Below are 20,350 nucleotides of genomic sequence, written 5' to 3' on the forward strand. Positions count from 1 at the left end.
GTTACAGAGACAGAAAACTTCAGTGAGCGAGCTAAGGGTGTGGACCAACTTACACACTTGCTGATGGGAGTGTCAGTATAATCCTTTGGAAAAATGTCTGGTGTAACCCGTTACACCTAAACACATTCGTCCCTCATGTCCTAATATTCCACTCCTAGGTATGTCGGAAATGAGGACGTGTTTACTGAAAACACTATAGTATAATTTTCATAGCGTCACCTCTGAACTAGAATCCACCCAGATGCCCACCGACAGGCACACAGATAAATACATGTGGTATATTCAAATAAGTGACTATCATACAGCAAGGAGTTAATAATCTCTAGCAACATCCAACAGTGTGGCTAAATAATCTAAACATAGTTTTAGTGGAGGCTTCAAGAACAAATGAATAAATATCTTATTATCTGATGTACACAAAGTACAAACCTGAGCACATCTATTCCCTGTGGTCAGCTGTGTGGGAGGGGGAGAGGCGGGGGGGTGACTGAAAGGGGGTCTGGGGCTTTCCTGAGAGAGTGCTGTTCTTGGCCTTGATGCTTTTACCATGTGTGTCTTCCCTTAGAGTCTTTTTATGCATACTGCATTTCAATACAAAGTTTAGAAAACCCAGCATTTCAATTTCTTGATTTTTGAATGACTAAACTCATTCATGCCTAAGGAGACTGAGCCTATTGCTTCACACATTTTTATCACAATCCTCTAAAGATTAATTTCATGAACTTTCAGGAAAAGCCGGCCCCCAAAGCAGCCAGCACTACATTCTTGGCAAAGTTTTTTCCTGTTGCCTGGGTCTTGATTGTGAAAGTGTTGCCTAACCTCAGGTTCTGTAAATGATTTTTAAAAGAGCTTTTATTTACTTTTTAAAAATCTTCTGAGGTTTACGCACAAAAGATCTGCGTGGGGGTTGAATAACTGGAGATCCAGCACATTCCAAGCACCTGCACACTTCCGACGAAGACCACGCCTGGGTTTATGAAAACAAATCCAGGGCAGGTCACAGCATTAACTTTCAGTGGGAGTGAAGGAAGAATAGGTTCAAACACTGGCCCTGCTGGGGCTTGCCGCTGATTTTTTTTTTTTCCCCCACTCTGCAGAAGTTGCTGATGGGCGGGGCATCTAGCAGTCCCTTTAATTCCAGAGCTGCGTTTCAGTTTCCTTTTGCAGCAAATAGTTTCCTGCGCTTTTCACAGTTTTGAGCAGAGCAGAACCTGACACAGTGTTGAACACTCAACTCCTAGATGTACCCTGAACGGTCCCCAAAATGAGATGTCCAGCAAAGTTTGTGTGGCTAATATTGTGGACTGTTTGTGTTGCAGAAGGTAAGAGTGAAAATAGAGAAGACTTTTTTTTTCTATATTGCTGACATTTGCTAGCGTGGGTTTTTGGTGATAAAAATTTGGTCTAGAAAATGTGATCCAGTTACTGTTCTGCAGCTTAGTGTGTGAGAGGCTTTTGACACTGTTCAGTTTAAAAAAAGATAAGCAGCTTATTCGAATGGCATATCTGATTACTCATAATTTTAATGTGAAATTTCAGAAAATGTTTTAATAAATATTTTTTAAAACTGTAAGATGTCAAAATCATTGCCTTTGTAATTATCGTAAAGTGTAGTTTACTCTTTTTTGCTTAAAATTTTCACCCGAATGCCTTGTGTAGAAGTACTGAGAACTATGTGAACATCCATAGAACCAGAAAATAAATTAGACAGTCAAAGCCTTCAAATCACAGTGACTGGAGTTGTTTCAGATAGAGATGTTAACTCTTCCTAAAGAAAGAGTTATTTATCGTTTACAACTGATATTGCCATGGCCTTAAAAGTCTTGGAGATGAGCGTCACCTGTATCATTAGAATGAAAATATATGAAATTGAAAAAATCGACTATGCAACCTTTATAAAAGTAGCTCAGTTGGGTTTTTTGCCCTATGGCTATGTATAAGCTATCCTAGAAGAACCTTTAGTAGTGACTATGCGTGTAGGCAGGAGTTTCTAATATCAGTAAGACAATTTCTGGATAATTTAGTTCTATCACCTTTTCTTAATGGATTAAATAGTTCCTTCTTGGAGGAAATTTGATTTCCTAGTTCAAGATAGGTAACTAATTGTGTAGTAAATATTTGATGGACTTTTTAAATGTTATCATTATAAATTTCCAATATTTTTCACCAAATCAATACATTTTGATTGATGACTCTTTCAAGTCAGGCTCTAATCAGTGAGGAATATTAACAAATAAAACAAAACGTCTGTCTTTGAGGGACTTTCAATCTAAAACATAAAGACGGATATATTTTTTAAGTTATATCCTTTAGTAATTTCATTTTAGGTTTTCCAAAATGTGCTCAATGCTTTTTGAAAGATAGAGCCTTTTTCAGTTATATATGACAATAAGCTCTTGCTTGATTTTTAGCATGTAAATCTTATATCCAGCCACCTTCTTAACTAGGTATACAGCCATTTCCCTGTTCATAAAACTGTTACAAATAATACTAACTGATATTACGACACAATATACCAAAGTATGATTGTACTGGCAAAGAGTTCTGGAACAATGTTAATCTTACCAATCTCAGCAGACATCCTTTTCTTTAAAGTGTTTTTGTCTTTTCTCGAATTTAGGAATGCTTTTAGTGCCTCACAACTAACATATTGTTTGCCGAGGTCTTATGTAGATTGCATTTATCATGTACAAAAGATTTCTTTTGTTTCTTGGTCATGTTTAAAACTAAGAATCCTTGCCAAGTTTAGTTACACTGTTTCAGTGATGACAAAGTCATATTTGAAATAGAGATTAAAATTGGACACCACAAAGTATAAGTGATAAAAAAATTAATAATAGCGATGTAAACGTCTCACTTACCTAATTGATTCCCGCTAATTTCACTTGCTTTTTTTTACATTTCATCAATGTATGTCTAAAGGTGACATCAGTTTTCTGCTGGTGAATTGGGCATTAGTGCTACACACATAATGGTGAGAATGGCCATAAATCTGACCACTTCCTAAAGTATAACTTTAGTATTTAAAGCAACACTTAAATGCTCATAATTTTCACAAAAATTATGAGCCTCATAGTTTTCACAAAAGCACACACAATGCACAAGCTAATAGAGAAAAAATTATATCACCTTTCACTGGATATAGAACTGCTATTTTATTCCTCATTTACCAAATATTTCTGAAACTAAGTTCGTTGAAATGCCCATCAGTTCCACCGTTGTAGCCCAACCTCACAGAAACTTTACTCAACAGAGTGGCCTTGATCATTAAAAATATCCATATATATGTCAACGTCTGCCTCTGTTTTTGTCTCCCGCGTAGAAATAAGGATGGAATACAGATAGAGGCTGAGAAATACTGAATGGAAGATGAATGCTGAAAGTGAGAAACGGAGAAAAGACAGTTGTGTACACTATCAGCGTCTTCTCTCCTCAACTAGATACTTACAGCATCTCAGCATTTCATAAATGGTCTCTGTGCTGTGCATAGTGAACATTCCTCAAAAAATACTACTTGCTACCAAAAAGGACTAGAGGTCAACATGATAGAATTTATAAGCTCAATTGCCTACTTTCCTTCCCTTTTTAAAAAGATACTAGAGACCTAGTATCTTTGAGTTTAAATACAGTAGGTCGTCTGCATTTAACATTTCTAGTTGTATAGAAATGGAACATGAGTTGCTTCTTTGTAAAAGGCACGGCTGGAGAGTCACCCCAGGCTACTAAGAATCTGGTCAGATTTACAAAGTTTAGAATAACAACCCCTTGGTTATACTACATAGTTTCTGCTTTTTGGAATATCTTGTAACCAAGCTTTTCAGGAAGACCTTTGAGATTCAAGGTCCAGAAAGCATATACTCTGCGAAATTAGCCATGGCCCAGAAATTCAGGGCAGATTAAAAATAAATAAATGAAAACACAGCTGAAACATGTTCAGTACATGCTGGCTATTTGTTTAAAGAAATACGTGGTTTCTAATTCTGAGGTTTAAAGGGCAGAAAAGTTCTTTCAGGACCTGGAATATGTTACATAACAAAAAGAGATTCTATTCCAACACAGAGAGAACTTTTTAAAAAATATTCTATTGCTTCAAGTCCAAGACAATTTCGAATGAGTTAACTCTAATATAAAAAAAAAAAAAAGTAGAAGAAGAATTGAAATCTGTGTGTTTGTTTCTGTTTTAAAAATAAGTTCTTTTGCATCATTTTTATTAGATTCCACATGTATGCTTACCAAAGGGGAAATTGTGGGGGGTGAGGAAGGAATTGGGAGGATGGGAATAATATATGCACACTACTGTACAAAACAGACGATTAGCAAGAACCTACTGTATAGCTCAGGGAAATCTACTCAGTAGTTTGTAGTAACCCATAAGGGAAGAAAGAAAGATAGGTAGATAGATTTATCGATAGATCGATCGATAGACAGACAGATGTAACCAATTCACTTTGCTGTTCACCTGAAACTAATACATTGTAAGTCAACTATCCTCCAATACAATTTTAAAATAAGTAAACAAATAAAAGAATTGATATTATGATCATAAGAATCAATTATAAATTCAGAAAATTACTCTTCTCTAGAGATAGATGTGAACATATGTGTAGTTTTTAATGCAGAACACTCGTGAGAGTGGCGTATAATTCTGAATTCTACATTTCAGTTCTCATGTGATAAACAAGAATTCCCCCTTCTCCACCCCACCCCACCCCACATTTTTAGAGGTAGTAGTGTGAGAATGGACCTATAATGGTGTGATTTAAGGTAGAGCCATGGCCCAACTGTCTTCAGTATCTTCTCTCTAAAACATTTTACATATTGATGATACCATAAATTCTTCCAGTCTGAAATTTATATGGAATGACAAATACTGTGAATATAAGTATGTTGGGATAGTTAAATTTAGTATCATTCCCCACAGTTTACTGTGAATTACTCTATGTTGATAAGTTGCATGCAGTGATGTTAGTGGAGAAAGGTAGAACTGAATGACGAGGAGGTAAAAACATGACTAAGCAATTCTGGAAGATGAGGTGCACCCAGGAAGGAAGGGCTGGTGGGGGAAGTGCTCTGCCAGGTGCTCAGAGAAGGGCCCAAGAAAATGCCCCCAAGAATGGCATGAGAGGGACAGCCTTGCTGATTTTAAGCCTAGGCTTGTCCCGGGCGTGTATATGCTCCTCTTTTGCCTGCATGTAAATTTCAGCTAGAACTGAATTCTTTAAGTATTGCTAAAATTTCCGCACTGGAAGTAAATATGCAAATATAAGCAGAAGCTCAGGTTGCTGGATTCTTCATGTTGGCCTATGGCTGCTGGGGCTTGAGCTTCAGCCTAAATTGACCTATTTTTATTCCCTCAATCTCTGATCGTTCTACAGCCTTTGCCAATTTTCCTTCTTCCCAGCTCTGCTGCCTCCTCCTCCTCACCCCACACATCATCCCCCACCTGCCTGCCTGGGAGATACTGCCAGCCAGTCTGTCCCAAGGCCACTTAACTAAAGTGCAGTTTACCCATTTCCTACTGGCTTTAAGCAGACTCAGAACACACAGTGCACAGAAAGGACATGATGTCATTGAAAAAATGAAGTGTTACCTTTTAGCGTAAGAGTATAAGGAAACGTTACCAAAATGGCTCACGAAAGCAAAATAATGGAACAGGAAAAAAAAATCCCAAAAATAATAAAAGGAAAGGGACAAAAAAGATTTCACAGAGCACTTTTATTTGCTTTGACATCTTAACCGAGAGAGCCAAGTTTCTCACAAACTTTGTTAACCAGAAATGTAATAGATAGAAAAGTGATTATAGAAATGTTCCTTCAAAGGTTCCTCAGAGTTTTTTTGAGCTAAAGTAACAGATGATTTCTGACTAATATAAATTCAAACTTAGACAAGATGTAGAATGGAATTACAGATGTTAGTTTCTTGGGTTCATAAAACAGAGGTTTAAGCATACTAAATATCTGTTCTCATTTTTTTATTGTAGTTCATTTACAATGTTCTGTCAGTTACTGCTGTACAGCAAAGTGACTCAGTCATATATATATGACTGTGTGTGTGTGTATACACACATTATCCTCCATCGTGTTCCATCACGAGTGACCAGATACAGTTCCCTGTGCTGTACAGCAGGGTCTTGTTGCTCATCCACTCCAAATGCAATAGTTTCCATCTACTAACACCAGACTCCCAGACCATCCCACTGCCTCCTTCTCCCCTTTGGCAACCACAAGTCTGTTCTCCATGTCCCTGAGTTTGTTTCTTTTCTGTAGATAGGTTCATTGGTGCCATATATTAGATTGCAAGTATTAGTGATATCATACTTTTTTTTTTTTTTGTCTTTCTCCATGTCTTATCTTCTTACATTTGCTGCCATCTATGATGGTTTTCCCCCAGGTTATATATCATGGAAAGGCTCTGAAATAGCTTTGCATTCTTTCATTACTTTGTTTATTCGATGATCATTTTTTTTTTGGTGACTACTAAGTGCCACGTATTATGACAAACACCTTCCAAAAGGAGCTCATTTAGGAGGCAAAACAAAAGGGACAATTAATGTATTTGACTAATATATTGTATTTTATTATATAAAGTATTTTGATGGAGATAAACAAAAACATCATAGGATCACTTGGGGAAGACAATAAACTCAAACTGGAATGAAAGGAAAGAGTAGGGTGGTATCGAAGAGTTGGTTTGTAAGAGGTGCGATGAAGAGAGAGAGAAATGTGTCAGGGTTGTGATGACATGTTGGGTGGGTTTTGAAGTTTGAATAGGAGTTAACCAGATGAGGATGACCAAGAGGAAATTCAAGGGTGTATAAAAAGGACCAAAGTGGTTCTGTAAAACCAGAGGACTCCAGTCATCTCCCGTATTTCCAATTGTTTAATCAGTTGAACTTGCACAAGGACTACAGGTAAAGTTGAGTATAGCGTGTGTTGTTTTTCTTCCCTTTCTTGAATCCCCAAAATGGTCTTGACAGTCCATATTCTCAGGGAGGTTACATTTTGATGTCAGGACAGATGAAATCCTAGTAAATGTAAATGCAACTATGAACCACTGAACTAGTTGTGAAGGAAGTGAAGTAGGGGCTGAGGGAAAATGAGAGAGATAGAGAAGTGGGGTGTAGAGATTTAGCCCAGCTGGTCTTGGAACCTAGAGATAAGTGCTTCACTGGAGGAAGTGATATTTGAGCAGAACCTGAAAGATAAAACAAAACCAGCCACCAAAGTCTGCAGTCAATGTATTTGAGGAGGAGAGAACATGATGTGCAAAAGGCATAAGGGAAAAAATATATTTGAGATGCTCAACTAAATACAAACAATCAAACCAGGGTGGCTTTGGCACAATTAATAAATGGTAGAGGTGACAGGATGAAATCAGAGACAATGGCAAGAGCCACGTACTGGTGCCCAAGTCAAGGAAAGGAGTCCTATAAGGAGAAGTTGTAGGAAAATTTTAATCCCAGGAGAGACATGACCAAATCTGCAGAAATCACTTGTGGTGAATGGGAGCGGGGCACTGAGGGACTGATTAGCAGGTTGGGTCATGTAGTTAAGCTACAGATGATGAGCATCAGAACTAAGATTTTGTAGAAGGCAGTGAAAAGATGGGAAAGTGAAATAGGGGTAATACCATCTTTTTCTTACAGAGTCAAGAGATGCCCTTTAAAGTTCATGGACAAAGCACCAGTTTTAAGTATGATTTGAAGTGAAAAGTGTAATCACTATGAGAACTCTTTATACATAGTAAATATGGATACACCGAGTGGAAATTTTGAGAAGTGGGTAGAAAGATTACCTGAAAGAGTTGTATCCTTGTCTTTCTTGTCTGATTGTTGACAGCAATTGACAGAAGGATAAATGTATTACTCTTCAGGTAGATGCATTACCTTAATAAAAATCATTTAAATCAAATAAACTGATGGAACTGTATTACTTCTCCTTCTCATTAGCTCAATAACAGGATAGGAACTAAATGTATCAAAATGTTAATACATTAGTGAAAAGTAGTTCTCTACTCACATTGGCATCTATATGTGAAATTTAATTTTTCCTGTAATCTAAATGCATGAATTGGATTTGAATTTCAGAAGTGGAAATACACACACATTAGCCTGTAGTTAAACACAAAATTTTTATGTAAAAACATGGATATTACGTTGAGAAAAACAAAACCAAAAACTAGGGCTTTTGGGGAGAGGTGGGTTGGAAGAGCTGCAGGTGCTGCTTTATGATAGGGCATTACTACCATCTAGTGGAGTAAAAGTATGTTTACCTAAATTTTAGAAATAAACCAATGTGGAATCCTCGATTACAAAGTTTCCCAACAAATGTGCTAAGAATTTGCAAAAACGTCAGAGAAAAATTAGTGCATATGAAAGCCCACACAAGTGGCTGAATCATATTCCATTATATGTATACATAGTAATTCTTTATCCGCTCATCTGTCAAGGAGCGACTAGGTTATTTCCACATCTTGGCTATTCTGAGTAATGCCACAGTGAACATGGGAGTGAAAGCATCTGATTCTAATTTAGAAAAAAACCGTTGATCTTGAACTGGAGCATTTAATCCCATTTCTAGACAATGAAATCACTGATATGTTTGAGATAGAGCCTAATACCCAATCCCCTTTTTCTGTATTTTTTCCTCTCTGAGCTTACCATCTTTTGATTTAGTCATTTTTTGTTATTTTATCTTTTCCAGTCAAGCAGGCTGGAAGCTTTTAATCTCAATTCTTGCTTCTATAATTTTGACACTTAAAAACATTTGTTCTTATCAAGGTTTCATGCTTTTTTTTTTTTTTTTTTTTTTTTTTTCTTTTTGCCATTTCTTGGGCTGCTCTTGTGGCATATGGAGGTTCCCAGGCTAGGGGTCTAATCGGAGCTGTAGCCGCCGGCCTACACCAGAGCCACAGCAACACGGGATCCGAGCCACGTCTGCAACCTACACCACAGCTCACGGCAACGCCGGATCGTTAACCCACTGAGTAAGGGCAGGGATCGAACCCGCAACCTCATGGCTCCTAGTCGGATTCGTTAGCCACTGTGCCACGACGGGAACTCCTAATGCTAATTTATTCATCAGGGTACCACCAGAGAAAAATAATCAGTAAAAATTGGTCACCTATCTATCTAATCTATCTATCCATCTATCTATCTATCTGTTCATTCAACTGCCTACTGAAAGAGAGCTCTATTACAAGACAAGAAATTGTCCACGGCAATTGTGGACAAGCAGATCTAAGATCCATTGGGCAGGCTGTCTAGAGGGAAAAACACAGGCAAGGAAGCTGTGGTCAACAGTAGAATTTCTTCTCTTTTTTGGATTAGGCTCCGCTATGCTTTTAAAACCATTCAAGTGATTTAATCAGGCCCACACAAATTACACATATTATCCAGCATAATCACCTTGTTTAAAATTAATGACTTAAGGTGATATCTGGGCACATACCTAATCAGCAGTATCTAGATTACTGTTTGATTAAATAAAGCGATGGATGCTTTGCCAAGCTGATCCCTCATAAAAGCTGCCACAGCTGATTAACAGCGTTCCATTCTTCTGGACACTGTGAGTCTTAAAGTTATATCCTTAATTTTATGTCCTGTTCTTTCAATTAACACATAGTTATCATTTTATATATTTTATATATGTGAATATGTATGTATTTAAAATCAGGAAAGACTAAAGTTTTATTGTTTCCTAGTCAGTACTCACTTAGATTTATTTAAGTGCTATTTTTTTTGTTCTTTCATAATAAACCTTATATCTGGAATCATGTTCCTTTTCCTGAAGTACACCTCTTGTTTTCCTTTAATATTAATCTAGGATGGAAATTCACTCAAACTTTATTCGTCGAAATCTTGAATTTTTAAAAATTATTTCCTTATAGAAAATACAGGATAGAGAGTGATTGCTTTGTGCAAATTGGAGTGATCAGTTAACATCTTCTGGTTTCTGTTATTGCTGTTGAAAAGGTAGCTTTAACTCTAATCATTCTGATCCCTGATCTAACTTCACTAGAAACTGAAAGTCTATGCTACCTTCCCCCCTCACATGTGTGTTAAATATGCTCCACAACACAACTTTTAAAAGCCAGAAAATGTTTCCTCAGGTGAATATATGATAATTTGACAGTATTAATATCTTTAACATTTTTCAATTTATCCACTATAAAATATTGGAATAAACATCTTATACATAAATATCTCAGCAAATCTTTCATTATTGCTTTCGGGTGCTTTTTCAGGTCGAAATTATTTGTAAATTTACATGAGCATTTTTTTTAAAAATGTATATATATTCTTTTTCTCACATCAGCCTCCATCGTGTTCCATCACAAGTAACTGGATATAGTTCCCTGTGCTATTGCTTAGCCACTCCAAGTGCAATAGTTTGCATCTATCAACTCTAGACTCTCAGTCCATCCTACTCCCTCCCCTCCCCTTGGCAACCACAAGTCTTTTCTCCAAGTCCATGAGTTTCTTTTCTGTGGAAAGTTCATTTGGGCCACATATTAGATTCCAGGTGTAAGTGATGTCATATTGTATCTGTCTTTCTCTTTTTGACGTACTTCACTTAGTATGTGAATCTAGTTCCATCTATGTTGCTGCAAATGGCATTAGTTTGTTCTTTTTAATGGCTGAGTAGTATTCCATTGTATGTATATACATCTTCTTAACCCATTCATCTGTAGATGGACATTTAGGTTGTTCCCATGTCTTGGCTATTGTGAATAGTGCTGCAATGAACATACAGGTGCACGTGTCTTTTTCAAGGAAAGTTTTGTCCAGATACATGCCCAAGAGTGGGATTGCTGGGTCATATGGTAGTTTTATATTTAGTTTTCTGAGGTACCTCCATACTGTTCTCCATAGCGGTTGTACCAATTTACATTCCCATCAACAGTGTAGCAGGGTTCCCTTTTCTCCACACCCCCTCCAGCATTTGTTATTTGTTGATTTGTTAACGATGGCCATCCTGACAGGTGTGAGGTGGGACCTCATAGAACTTTTGATTTGCATTTCTCTAATAATCAGTGATGTTGAGCATTTTTTCATGTGCTTATTGTCCATCTGTATATCTTCTTTGTCAAAATGTCTATTCCGGTCTTTTGCCCATTTTTCAGTTGGGTTGTTGGGTTTTTTTCCTGTCGAGTTGTATAAGTTGTTTGTATGTTTTAGAGAGTCAGGCCTTTTCAGTTGCATCGTTTGAAACTTTTTTCTCCCATTCAGTAGGTTGTCTTTTTTTTTTTTTTTTATGGTTTCCTTTGCTGTGCAAAAGCTTGTCAATTTGATTAGGTCCTATTAGTTTATTTTTGCTTTTATTTCTGTTGCCTTGGGAGACTGACCTAAGGAAACTTTGTATGGTTGATGTCAGAGAGTGATTTGCCTATGTTCTCTTCTAGGAGTTTGATGGTGTCTTGTCTTAGGTTTAAGTCTTTAAGCCATTTTGAATTTATTTTGTGCATGGTGTGAGGGTATGTTCCAGTTTCATTGATTTACATGTGGTTGTCCAATTTTCCCAGCACCAATTGCTGAGGAGACTGTCTACTTCCCATTTTATATTCTTGCCTCCACTGTCGAAGATTAATTGACCATAGGTGTCTGGGTTTATATCTGGGTTCTCTGTTCTGTTCCATTGGTCTGTATGTCTGTTTTGGTACCAGTATCACACTGTCTTGATTACTGTACCTTTGTAATATTGTCTGAAGTCTGGGAGAGTTATGCCTCCTGCTTGGTTTTTGTTCCTCAAGATTGCCTTGGCAATTCTGGGTCTTTTATGGTTCCTTATAAATTTTTGGATTGTTTGTTGTAGTTTTGCAAAAAATGTCATGAGTAATTTGATAGAGATTGCATTGACTCTGTAGATTGCTTTGGGTATTATGGCCGCTTTTATGATATTAATTCTTCCAACTCAGGGGCATGGAATATCTTTCCATTTCTTTCAATATTCTTTCATTTCCTTGATTAATGTTTTATAGTTCTCAGCATATAAGTCTTTCACCTCCTTGGCAATTTTATTCCTAGGTATTTAATATTTTGGGGTGCAATTTTAAAAGGTAGTTTTATATTCCTTTTCTGATATTTCATTTTTAGTGTACAGAAATGCAACCGATTTCTGAATGTTAATCCTGTATCCTGCTAATTGCTGAATTCGTTGATCAGTTTGAGTAGTTTTTGTATGGAGTCCTTAGGGTTTTCTATACATATCGTATCATGTCATCTGCATAGAATGACAGTTTTATCTCTTCTTTTCCAAATTGGATACCTTTTATTTCTTTTGTTTGTCAGATTGCTGGGGCTAGGACTTCCAATACCATGTTGAAAAAAAGTAGTGAGAGTGGGAATCCTTGTCTTATTGCAGATCTTAGCAGGAAAGCTTTCATCTTTTTTCTGTTGAGTATTTATTGCCATAAATTGCTTTTATTATATTAAGGTATATTCCTTCTATACCCAGTAGACTTATCATGAATGGATGTTGGATTTTGTCAAGTGCTTTTTCTGCATCTACTGAGATGATAATGTGGTTTTTGACTTTTCTTTTGTTAATGTGGTGTATAATGTTGATTGATTTACATATGTTGAACCATCCTTGTGAACCTGGGGTGACTCCCACTTGGTTGTGGTGTATGATCTTTTTTATACGATGTTGGATTTGATTGGCTAAAATTTTGTTGAGAATTTTTGTGTCTATATTCATCAAAGATACTGGCCTATAATTTCCTTTTTTGGTAGTATCTTTGGTTTTGGTATTAGGGTGATGGTGGCTTCATAGAATGTCTTTGGGAGTATTCCTTCTTTTTCAACCTTTTGAACAAGTTTAAGGACAGCTATAAGTTCTTCTTGGTATATTTGGTAGAATTCACCTGTGAAGACATCTGGTCCTGGACTATGGTTTGTAAGGAGCGTTTTTATGTCATATTCAGTTTCACTTCTAGTGATTGGTCTGTTCAGTTGATCTATTTCTTGATTTAGTTTTGGTGGGCTGTAAATGTCTAGAAAGTTGTCCATTTCATCTAGGTTGTCAAATTTGTTGGCATATAATTGTTTATAGTATTCTCTTATGTTTTTTTGTATTTCTGCTGTATCTGTTGAGATTTCTTTTTTTTTTTTTTTTTTTTTTTTTTGTCTTTTTGCTATTTCTTGGGCCGTTCCTGCGGCACATGGAGATTCCCAGGCTAGGGGTTGAATCGGAGCCGTAGCCACCAGCCTACACCAGAGCCACAGCAACGCGGGATCCGAGCCGCGTCTGCAACCTGCACCACAGCTCACGGCAACGCCAGATCGTCAACCCACTGAGCAAGGGCAGGGACCGAACCTGCAACCTCATGGTTCCTAGTCGGATTCGTTAACCACTGCGCCACGACAGGAACTCCTGAGATTTCTTCTTTTTCATTTCTTATTTGGTTTATTGGGGTTTGGGTTTTTTTTGTTGTTGTTTTTTTTTTTTTTTTTTGGTCTTTTTAGGGCCATGCCCACAGCATATAGAGGTTCCCAGGCTAGGGGTCAAACCAAAGCTGTGGCTGCCAGCCTACACCATAGCCACAGCAATGCCGGATCCAAGCCGCATCTGTTACCTACACCATGGCTCCCGACAACACCAGATCTTTAACCCACTAAGCAAGGCCAGGAATTGAACCTGCATCCTCATGGATACTAATCATATTTTTTCCCACTGAGCCACAACAGGAATTCCTATTTGGGTTTTTTTCTCGCCTCTTCTTGGTGAGTCTGGCCAGAGGTTTGTCAATTTTGTTTACCCTTTCAAAGACCCAGCTCTTGGTTTTATTGATTTTTTTTCTGTTATTTTTTGAATCTTTATTTTACTGATTTCCTCTCTGATCATTATAATTTCCTTCCTTCTGCTAACTTTAGGTTTTATTTTTCTTCTTTTGCTAATTCATTTAGGTGGTGGATTAAGTTTTGATTTGAGATTTTTCTTCTTTTTGGAGGAAGGCCTGTATTGGTATGAACATCCCTCTAAGCACTGCTTTTGCAGCATCCCATAGATTTTGAATGGTTGTGTCTTCATTATCATTTGTCTTGAGGTATTCTTTAATTTCTTTTTTGATTTCCTCATTGACCCCTTGGTTTTTTAGAAGCATATTGTTTAGTCTCCATGTAGTTAGTTTTTTCTCATTTCTTTTCCTGTGGTTGATTTCTAGTTTCATGCCATTGTGGTCAGAGAAGATACTTGAAATAATTTCTGTACTCTCAAATTTGTTGATGTTAGTTTTGTGCCCCAGTATGTGGTCAGTTCTTGAAAATGTTCCATTTGCACTTAAAAAGAATGCATATTCTGATTTTTTTTTTTTGGATGTAATGTCCTGAAGGTGTCAATGAAGTCTAAATTTTCGATTGCATCATTTGGGATCACTGTTGCCTTAATGATTTCTGTCTAGAGGATCTGTGCATTGATGTGAGTGGGGTGTTAAAGTCTCCTACTATTATCGTATTCCCATCAATTTCTCCTTTTATATCTGTTAGTATTTGTTGTATTTGTCCGGGTGCTCCTATATTAGGGCCATATATATTGACAATTGAAATATCCTCTTCTTGAATGGATCCTTTTATCACTAAATAGTGTCCTTCTTTGTCTTTCTTTATGGCCTGCGTTTGAAAGTCTATTTTGTCTGATATGAGTATTGCAACTCCTGCTTTCCTGTCTTGTGCATTGGCATGAAATATCTTTTTCCCAGCCCCTCACTTTCAATTTATATGTGTCCTTTGCCCTAAGGTGAGTCTCTTGTAGACAGCGTATTGTAGGCTCTTGCCTTTTTACCCAGTTTGCCACTCTATGTCTTTTGATTAGAGCATTCAGTCCATTGACATTTGAGGTAATTATTGGTAAATATGTATTTGTTGCCATTTTAAACCTTGTTTTCCAGCTGATTCTGTGGTTCTGCTTTGTTCCTTTCTTTCTTTGGATGATTTCCTTTTATTTTATGCTTGTGTGCTTTTCTTTTTAGTTTTTGTGAATGTAATGTTTGGTTTTGATTTGTGGTTGCCCTGTTTTTCAAGTATTATAAACCCTTCTTATATCTGCTTGCTTTAGCCTGATAATCATATAGGCTCAAACACATTTCTAAAAAAAAAAAAGAGTCTAGATTTTCTTACTTCCCTTCCCCACGTTCTATGATTTTGAAGTCCTTTTTTAACATCTTTTGTTTGTCCTTTTGCTGTTCCTTGTGTTCATCATCACTTTTACAATAGTTTTTTTTCCTTTTATGTCTTACTTAAGTTATTGCTTTCCAATTGTGGTTACCTCCATCCCATTTCTTCTTATTCTTTTTTATTTAGAGAAGCCCTTTCAGTATTTCTTTTAGAATGGGTTTAGTATCACTGTACTCTTTTAAGTTTCATTTGTTGGAGAAATTATTTCTCCTCCTATTTTAAATGATATTCTTGCTGGGTAGAGTATTCTAGGCTGCACGTTTTTCCATTTTAGAACTTTGAATATTTTTTCCATTCTCTTCTGGCCTGTCGTGTTTCTGTAGTAAAATCAGCTGATAGCCTTATGGGGTTTCCTTATAATTAATACTTTATTTTTCTCTTGCTGCCTTTAGAATCCTCTCTTTGTCTTTAACTTTTGCCATTTTTATTATAGCATGTCTTGGTGTGGGCCTGTTTGGGTTCAACATTTTGGGGCTCTCTGTGCTTCCTGTATCTTGATATCTGTTTCCTTTAGATTTGGAAAGTTTTCAGCCATAATTTCTTCAAATATATTTTCAACCTTCTTTTCTTTTTCTTCTCCTTCTAGAATCCCAGTTATGTGTAGATTGGCCCACTTTATATTATCTCATAGGTCTGTTATGTTGCTTTCATGTTTTTTTCATTTGCTTTTCTGTCTGCTGTCCTGATTGGGTGATTTCCATTATTATATCTTCCAAGTCACTAATTTGTTCCTCTGCATTACTCATTCTGCCCTTTAGTGCCTTTAACTCAGTTTGCATCTCTGCAAATGAATTTTCAAATTTTTCTTGGCTCCCCTTTATAGTTTCTAGTTCTTTTCCAAAGTAAACTGCATTACTGTTTATATCCACTCTTAATTCTTTCATATTCACCCTGAATTCCTTCAGTATTTTCACTATCTCCTTTTTGAGCTCAGTGCCTATTAGACTGCAGAGGTCTGCTTCATTGTTTGCTGCTTCTGGTGAATTCTCCTGTTCTTTTAACTGGGAATGGTTCCTGAGCTTCTTCATTTCTCTTGTATTTTTCTTTTTCTGTGAGTTTAGGGAAGCCAAACTGTAGTCTTGGAGGACTATTTCTATGCAAGAGTGCCCCTTTGTATTTTGTGGGGCATTACTATTTATTTTTGATGTGGGATTTTGGATATTTGCTGTCTCTTTCTTCAGTGTGAGCAGTGTATCCCCTTGGTAGGGTGCTGGGTGTGTCTCCAGGGAGAAGGAGGCAATGGGCAGAGGTAGTAGTCAGTGCCTGGTTGCTGGGCTCTTGACAGTAGCAAGGACCTGCAGGAAGTTGGCACAGGATACTCCTAGTTGCAGGACCCTGGGAAGTGGTAATGAGTCTCAGGAAGATTTAGGCAGTGCCCAAGGCATTTGGCAGTGGCAGTGGAAGGGTATGTGAGTTCCCTGGGAGCGAGAGCAACAATGGGTGGTGTTCAGTTGCAATGCCCTCCTCTGTAGTGCCCTCTGAGGTGATTGAGGCCACAAGTGGTGGCTGCTCAGGAAACCCTAGTGGCAGTGGGCCACACCCACTGCTGGAGTCAGAGATAACTGTAGAGTTTTGCCCCCAGCACCTGTAGACCATGCAAGAAGCACCCCATCCCACTTAGCCCATCCAGGAGTTGCTGCACAGGCTGCTCCTAGTTGCAAGGTCCTGGGAAGTGATAGTGATCAAGCACCGGTGGGCACTGCCTGGAGCATTTGGCAGTGGCAGCAGCAGGGTGGCTGTGTTTCCAGGGGTGTGAAAGCATCAACGGGTGGTGCTCAGTTTCAGTGCCCTCTTTTTTGCCGACCTCTGAGGTGACTGGGGCTGCAGGTGGAGCCTGTTCACAGACGCCTAGTGGTGGCAGGCCATCCTCCCTCTGGTTTCTGAAGTGACTGCTGTGATTTGTTCCCACCACCTGTAGATTATGCAAGAGACGCCATGTGGCACCTAGCTCCCTGCTGCCCTTAGTCCACACAAAAGGTGCCTGTCCACCCATAGCTCGTACAAGAGGCATTTGGTCGCCCATAGCCTGAGCAAGTGGCCTCTCGCAGTAGCCTGCGCCAGAGATGCCCCACCCTCTGAGAGTCAGTGCATGTGCAGGGAAAGAGATATCCTCCGGCAGCCTGCCCCTCCTCCTCTCGCCCTCCCCAGCAGTGGTGCCTTGCTTCTCCTGCAGGCTCAGACCTCCTCCACGGTTTCCTCAGCTGCGATGTACTCTTCCCTGGACGCTTCGGCTGTCTCCACGCAGCCAATCCTAGTCCTCTCCCTGGAGCTGACCTCCAGAGCCTGAGTCTCAGCACTCAGCCCCTGCCTGAGTGTCTCAGGATGTGGTGTCCAGGGCGGTGGTGCAGGTGATCTGTGCGGCTCTCATTCTGCCTGGCCCTCCTCAGTCCAGCCGCCATGCTTTTCTCTCGGACGTTGAGGTCCCTCCATGTCAGCTGACCTCCCTGTCAGCGAGGTAGCTTCCCAGGGTGTGGGTTTCTTTTCTCTTTCACAGCTCCCTTTCAGAATGTTAGTCCCATCTTGATTCCTTTTCTCTCTCTCCCTTTTTGTTCCTTTTGTTCTACTCAGTTATATGGAGGGTTTCTTGCCCTTTTGGGAGGTAAGTTCTGCCAGTATTCAGCAGATGTTCTGTGCAAATCGTCCTATGTGTATTTGTGGGTTTTTTGATGTATTTGTGGGAGATGGGGAGTGTGATGTCTCACTCCTCTGCCAGCTTGATCCTTCTCCCTACATGAGCATTTTTTTTTTTTTGTCTTTTTGCCATTTCTTGGGCTGCTCCCGCAGCATATGGAGGTTCCCAGGCTAGGAGTCGAATCGGAGCTGCAGCCACCAGCCTACGCCAGAGCCACAGCAACACGGGATCCGAGCCGCGTCTGCAACCTACACCACAGCTCACAGCAACGCCGGATCGTTAACCCACTGAGCAAGGCCCAGTGAGGATCGAACCCGCAACCTCATGGTTCCTAGTTGGATTCGTTAACCACTGCACCACGATGGGAACTCCCCTACATGATCATTTTTAAGCATCCTTATAAATATCACCAAATTGCTTTCTAGTAAGATTGGCTTTTACACCTCTAATTTCGTTTAGTAGTAATACTTATATCATTTCATTTTCTATGAAATTGAAGGCCATTTCCTTTACATTTTTGTCATTGAAATTTGTCAAAAATATCATTTACATTTAATTGTCATGTCTTTGATTTTTAGTCATTGTTATGTTATTGGCCAGTCTTAAGAAAATGATGTATTGTCGTCTGATGTTAATGTTTTTGTTGTTGCAAGAAGTTCTCTGTTCTCTTGTGTGGAAAATAATTTTGTAGTTAATTTTCCTTTGAGTTTTGCATAGAGATCTTCAAAAATAGAATTTTAATTTTAAAATATTCTAATTGTGTATATTCTTTTTACAATTTGCTTTATTCTCTGTGATTCTGAGATTTACTCACAGTTTTCAGAAAAAAGTAAGGATTCAACTTGATTCCATTTCACCTCCAGTGGGTTTCAGTTTGAGATTGTCCATCACATTCATACCGAAGACTTGACCTCTCCAGGGCCCAGGTTACTGATATTCAAGAGAAAATACAGAGCACAGAATAGGGAGGAGAGCAGCCTGTACAGGAGTTTGATGAAGATTTCAGACACTTGGACATGTCCTCTCTTTGAATTTAGTACCTAATTTCCTTGGTAGAGCGAAAACACATTGTGAACAGACACTTTGTCTCTTTATTGTTTTTTTCTTCAGCTTAGAACAGGGCCCAGTGTTTTCTAAATCAATGAAAGACACTGTAGAATGCAGTGCAGCTGTTAAGAATACAACTACCTGGAAAGTTTTCTTACAAATCTATGTAGGTTTAATTTCTGATATACTTTGCATGTCTATTAGGACATACATTTGGATGGACCTGCATAGGTTTTTTTAAAAGCCAAAAATAACCTAAACATACTGCATAGTTATTTCAACAACCATTTTGTTTTTACATTTTGTAGACTGTAGAGAACCTCCTCCAAGAAAAGAAACAGAAATTGTATCAGGTTCCTGGACTGAACAAACATATCCAGAAGGCACTCAGGCTACATACAAATGCCGCCCTGGATACAGAACACTTGGGAGTATTGTTATGGTGTGCAAGGATGGAAAATGGGTGTCTCTTCATCCGTCCAGGATATGTCGGAGTAAGTAATTCCTACATTTGCGAAATCTATAAAAAAATTTTAGTTGTGAAAATTCTGAGTGATATTGTAGCCATACTGGCTGAATAATATCACCATTGTCATTTAAATACAAAACAATACATCCTCATTATTCTTAAAAAGGGGTCGTAACCAAAAAAAACAAAAAACAAAGAAAAAAAAAAGATATAAAAAGGGGTTTTAATCTTCCAAAGTTTAAAAAAAACCCATATAGCCCACCAAAACTGAATCTAGGAGAAGAGAAATAGATCATTTGATAAAAAATGATCACTAGAAGTGAAATGGAATAAGTAATTTAAAAAAAACTCCCTACAAGCAAAGTCCAAGACCAGATGGCTTCACAAGCAAGTTCTACCAAACATACAAAGAATTTATACCCATCCTTCTAAAACTTTTCCAGGAGTTCCCATCGTGGCACAGTGGTTAACGAATCCGACTAGGAACCATGAGCTTGCGGGTTCGGTCCCTGCCCTTGCTCAGTGGGTTAACGATCCGGTGTTGCCGTGAGCTGTGGTGTAGGTTGCAGACGCGGCTCGGATCCTGCGTTGCTGTGGCTCTGGCGTAGGCTGGTGGCTACAGCTCTGATTCGACCCCTAGCCTGGGAACCTCCATATGCCGCGGGAGCGGCCCAAGAAATAGCAAAAAGACAAAAAAAATAAAATAAAATAAAATAAAACTTTTCCAAAAGATTGAAGAGGAGAGAATATTTCCAGGACATTCTATGAAGCCACCATCACCCTGATACCAAAACCAGACAAAGATACTGCTAAAAAAGAAAATTATAGGCCAATATCTTTAATGAGTATAGATGCAAAAATTCTCAACAAAATTTTGGTGAGCCAAATCCAACAACTTAAAAAAAAAGGTCATACACCATGACCAAGTGGAATTCATCCCAAGTTCACAAGGATGGCTCAACATACACAAATCATTCAATGTCATACACCACATTAAAACCACATTAACAAAGAAAAGTCAGAAACCACA

The 20,350-nt window shown here is 38.4% G+C and overlaps 1 protein-coding gene across 6 annotated transcripts in view; it reads left to right on the plus strand.

Annotated features, from left to right (window-relative positions):
- Window positions 1-888: 888 nt before the first annotated feature.
- Window positions 889-20,350, plus strand: part of CFH (complement factor H) — a 102,309-nt gene continuing 82,847 nt past the window's right edge. For 2 of the 6 annotated variants that reach the window (XM_021081842.1, XM_021081846.1), the window contains exons 1-2: window positions 926-1,322; window positions 19,160-19,345. In XM_021081842.1, the coding sequence (XP_020937501.1) occupies window positions 1,265-1,322; window positions 19,160-19,345 (244 nt within the window). In that variant the 5' untranslated portion in view covers window positions 926-1,264. 6 annotated transcript variants of the gene reach the window in all.

Source organism: Sus scrofa, unplaced genomic scaffold (assembly GCF_000003025.6).
Source record: "Sus scrofa isolate TJ Tabasco breed Duroc unplaced genomic scaffold, Sscrofa11.1 Contig2471, whole genome shotgun sequence".
Taxonomy (NCBI): domain Eukaryota; kingdom Metazoa; phylum Chordata; class Mammalia; order Artiodactyla; family Suidae; genus Sus; species Sus scrofa.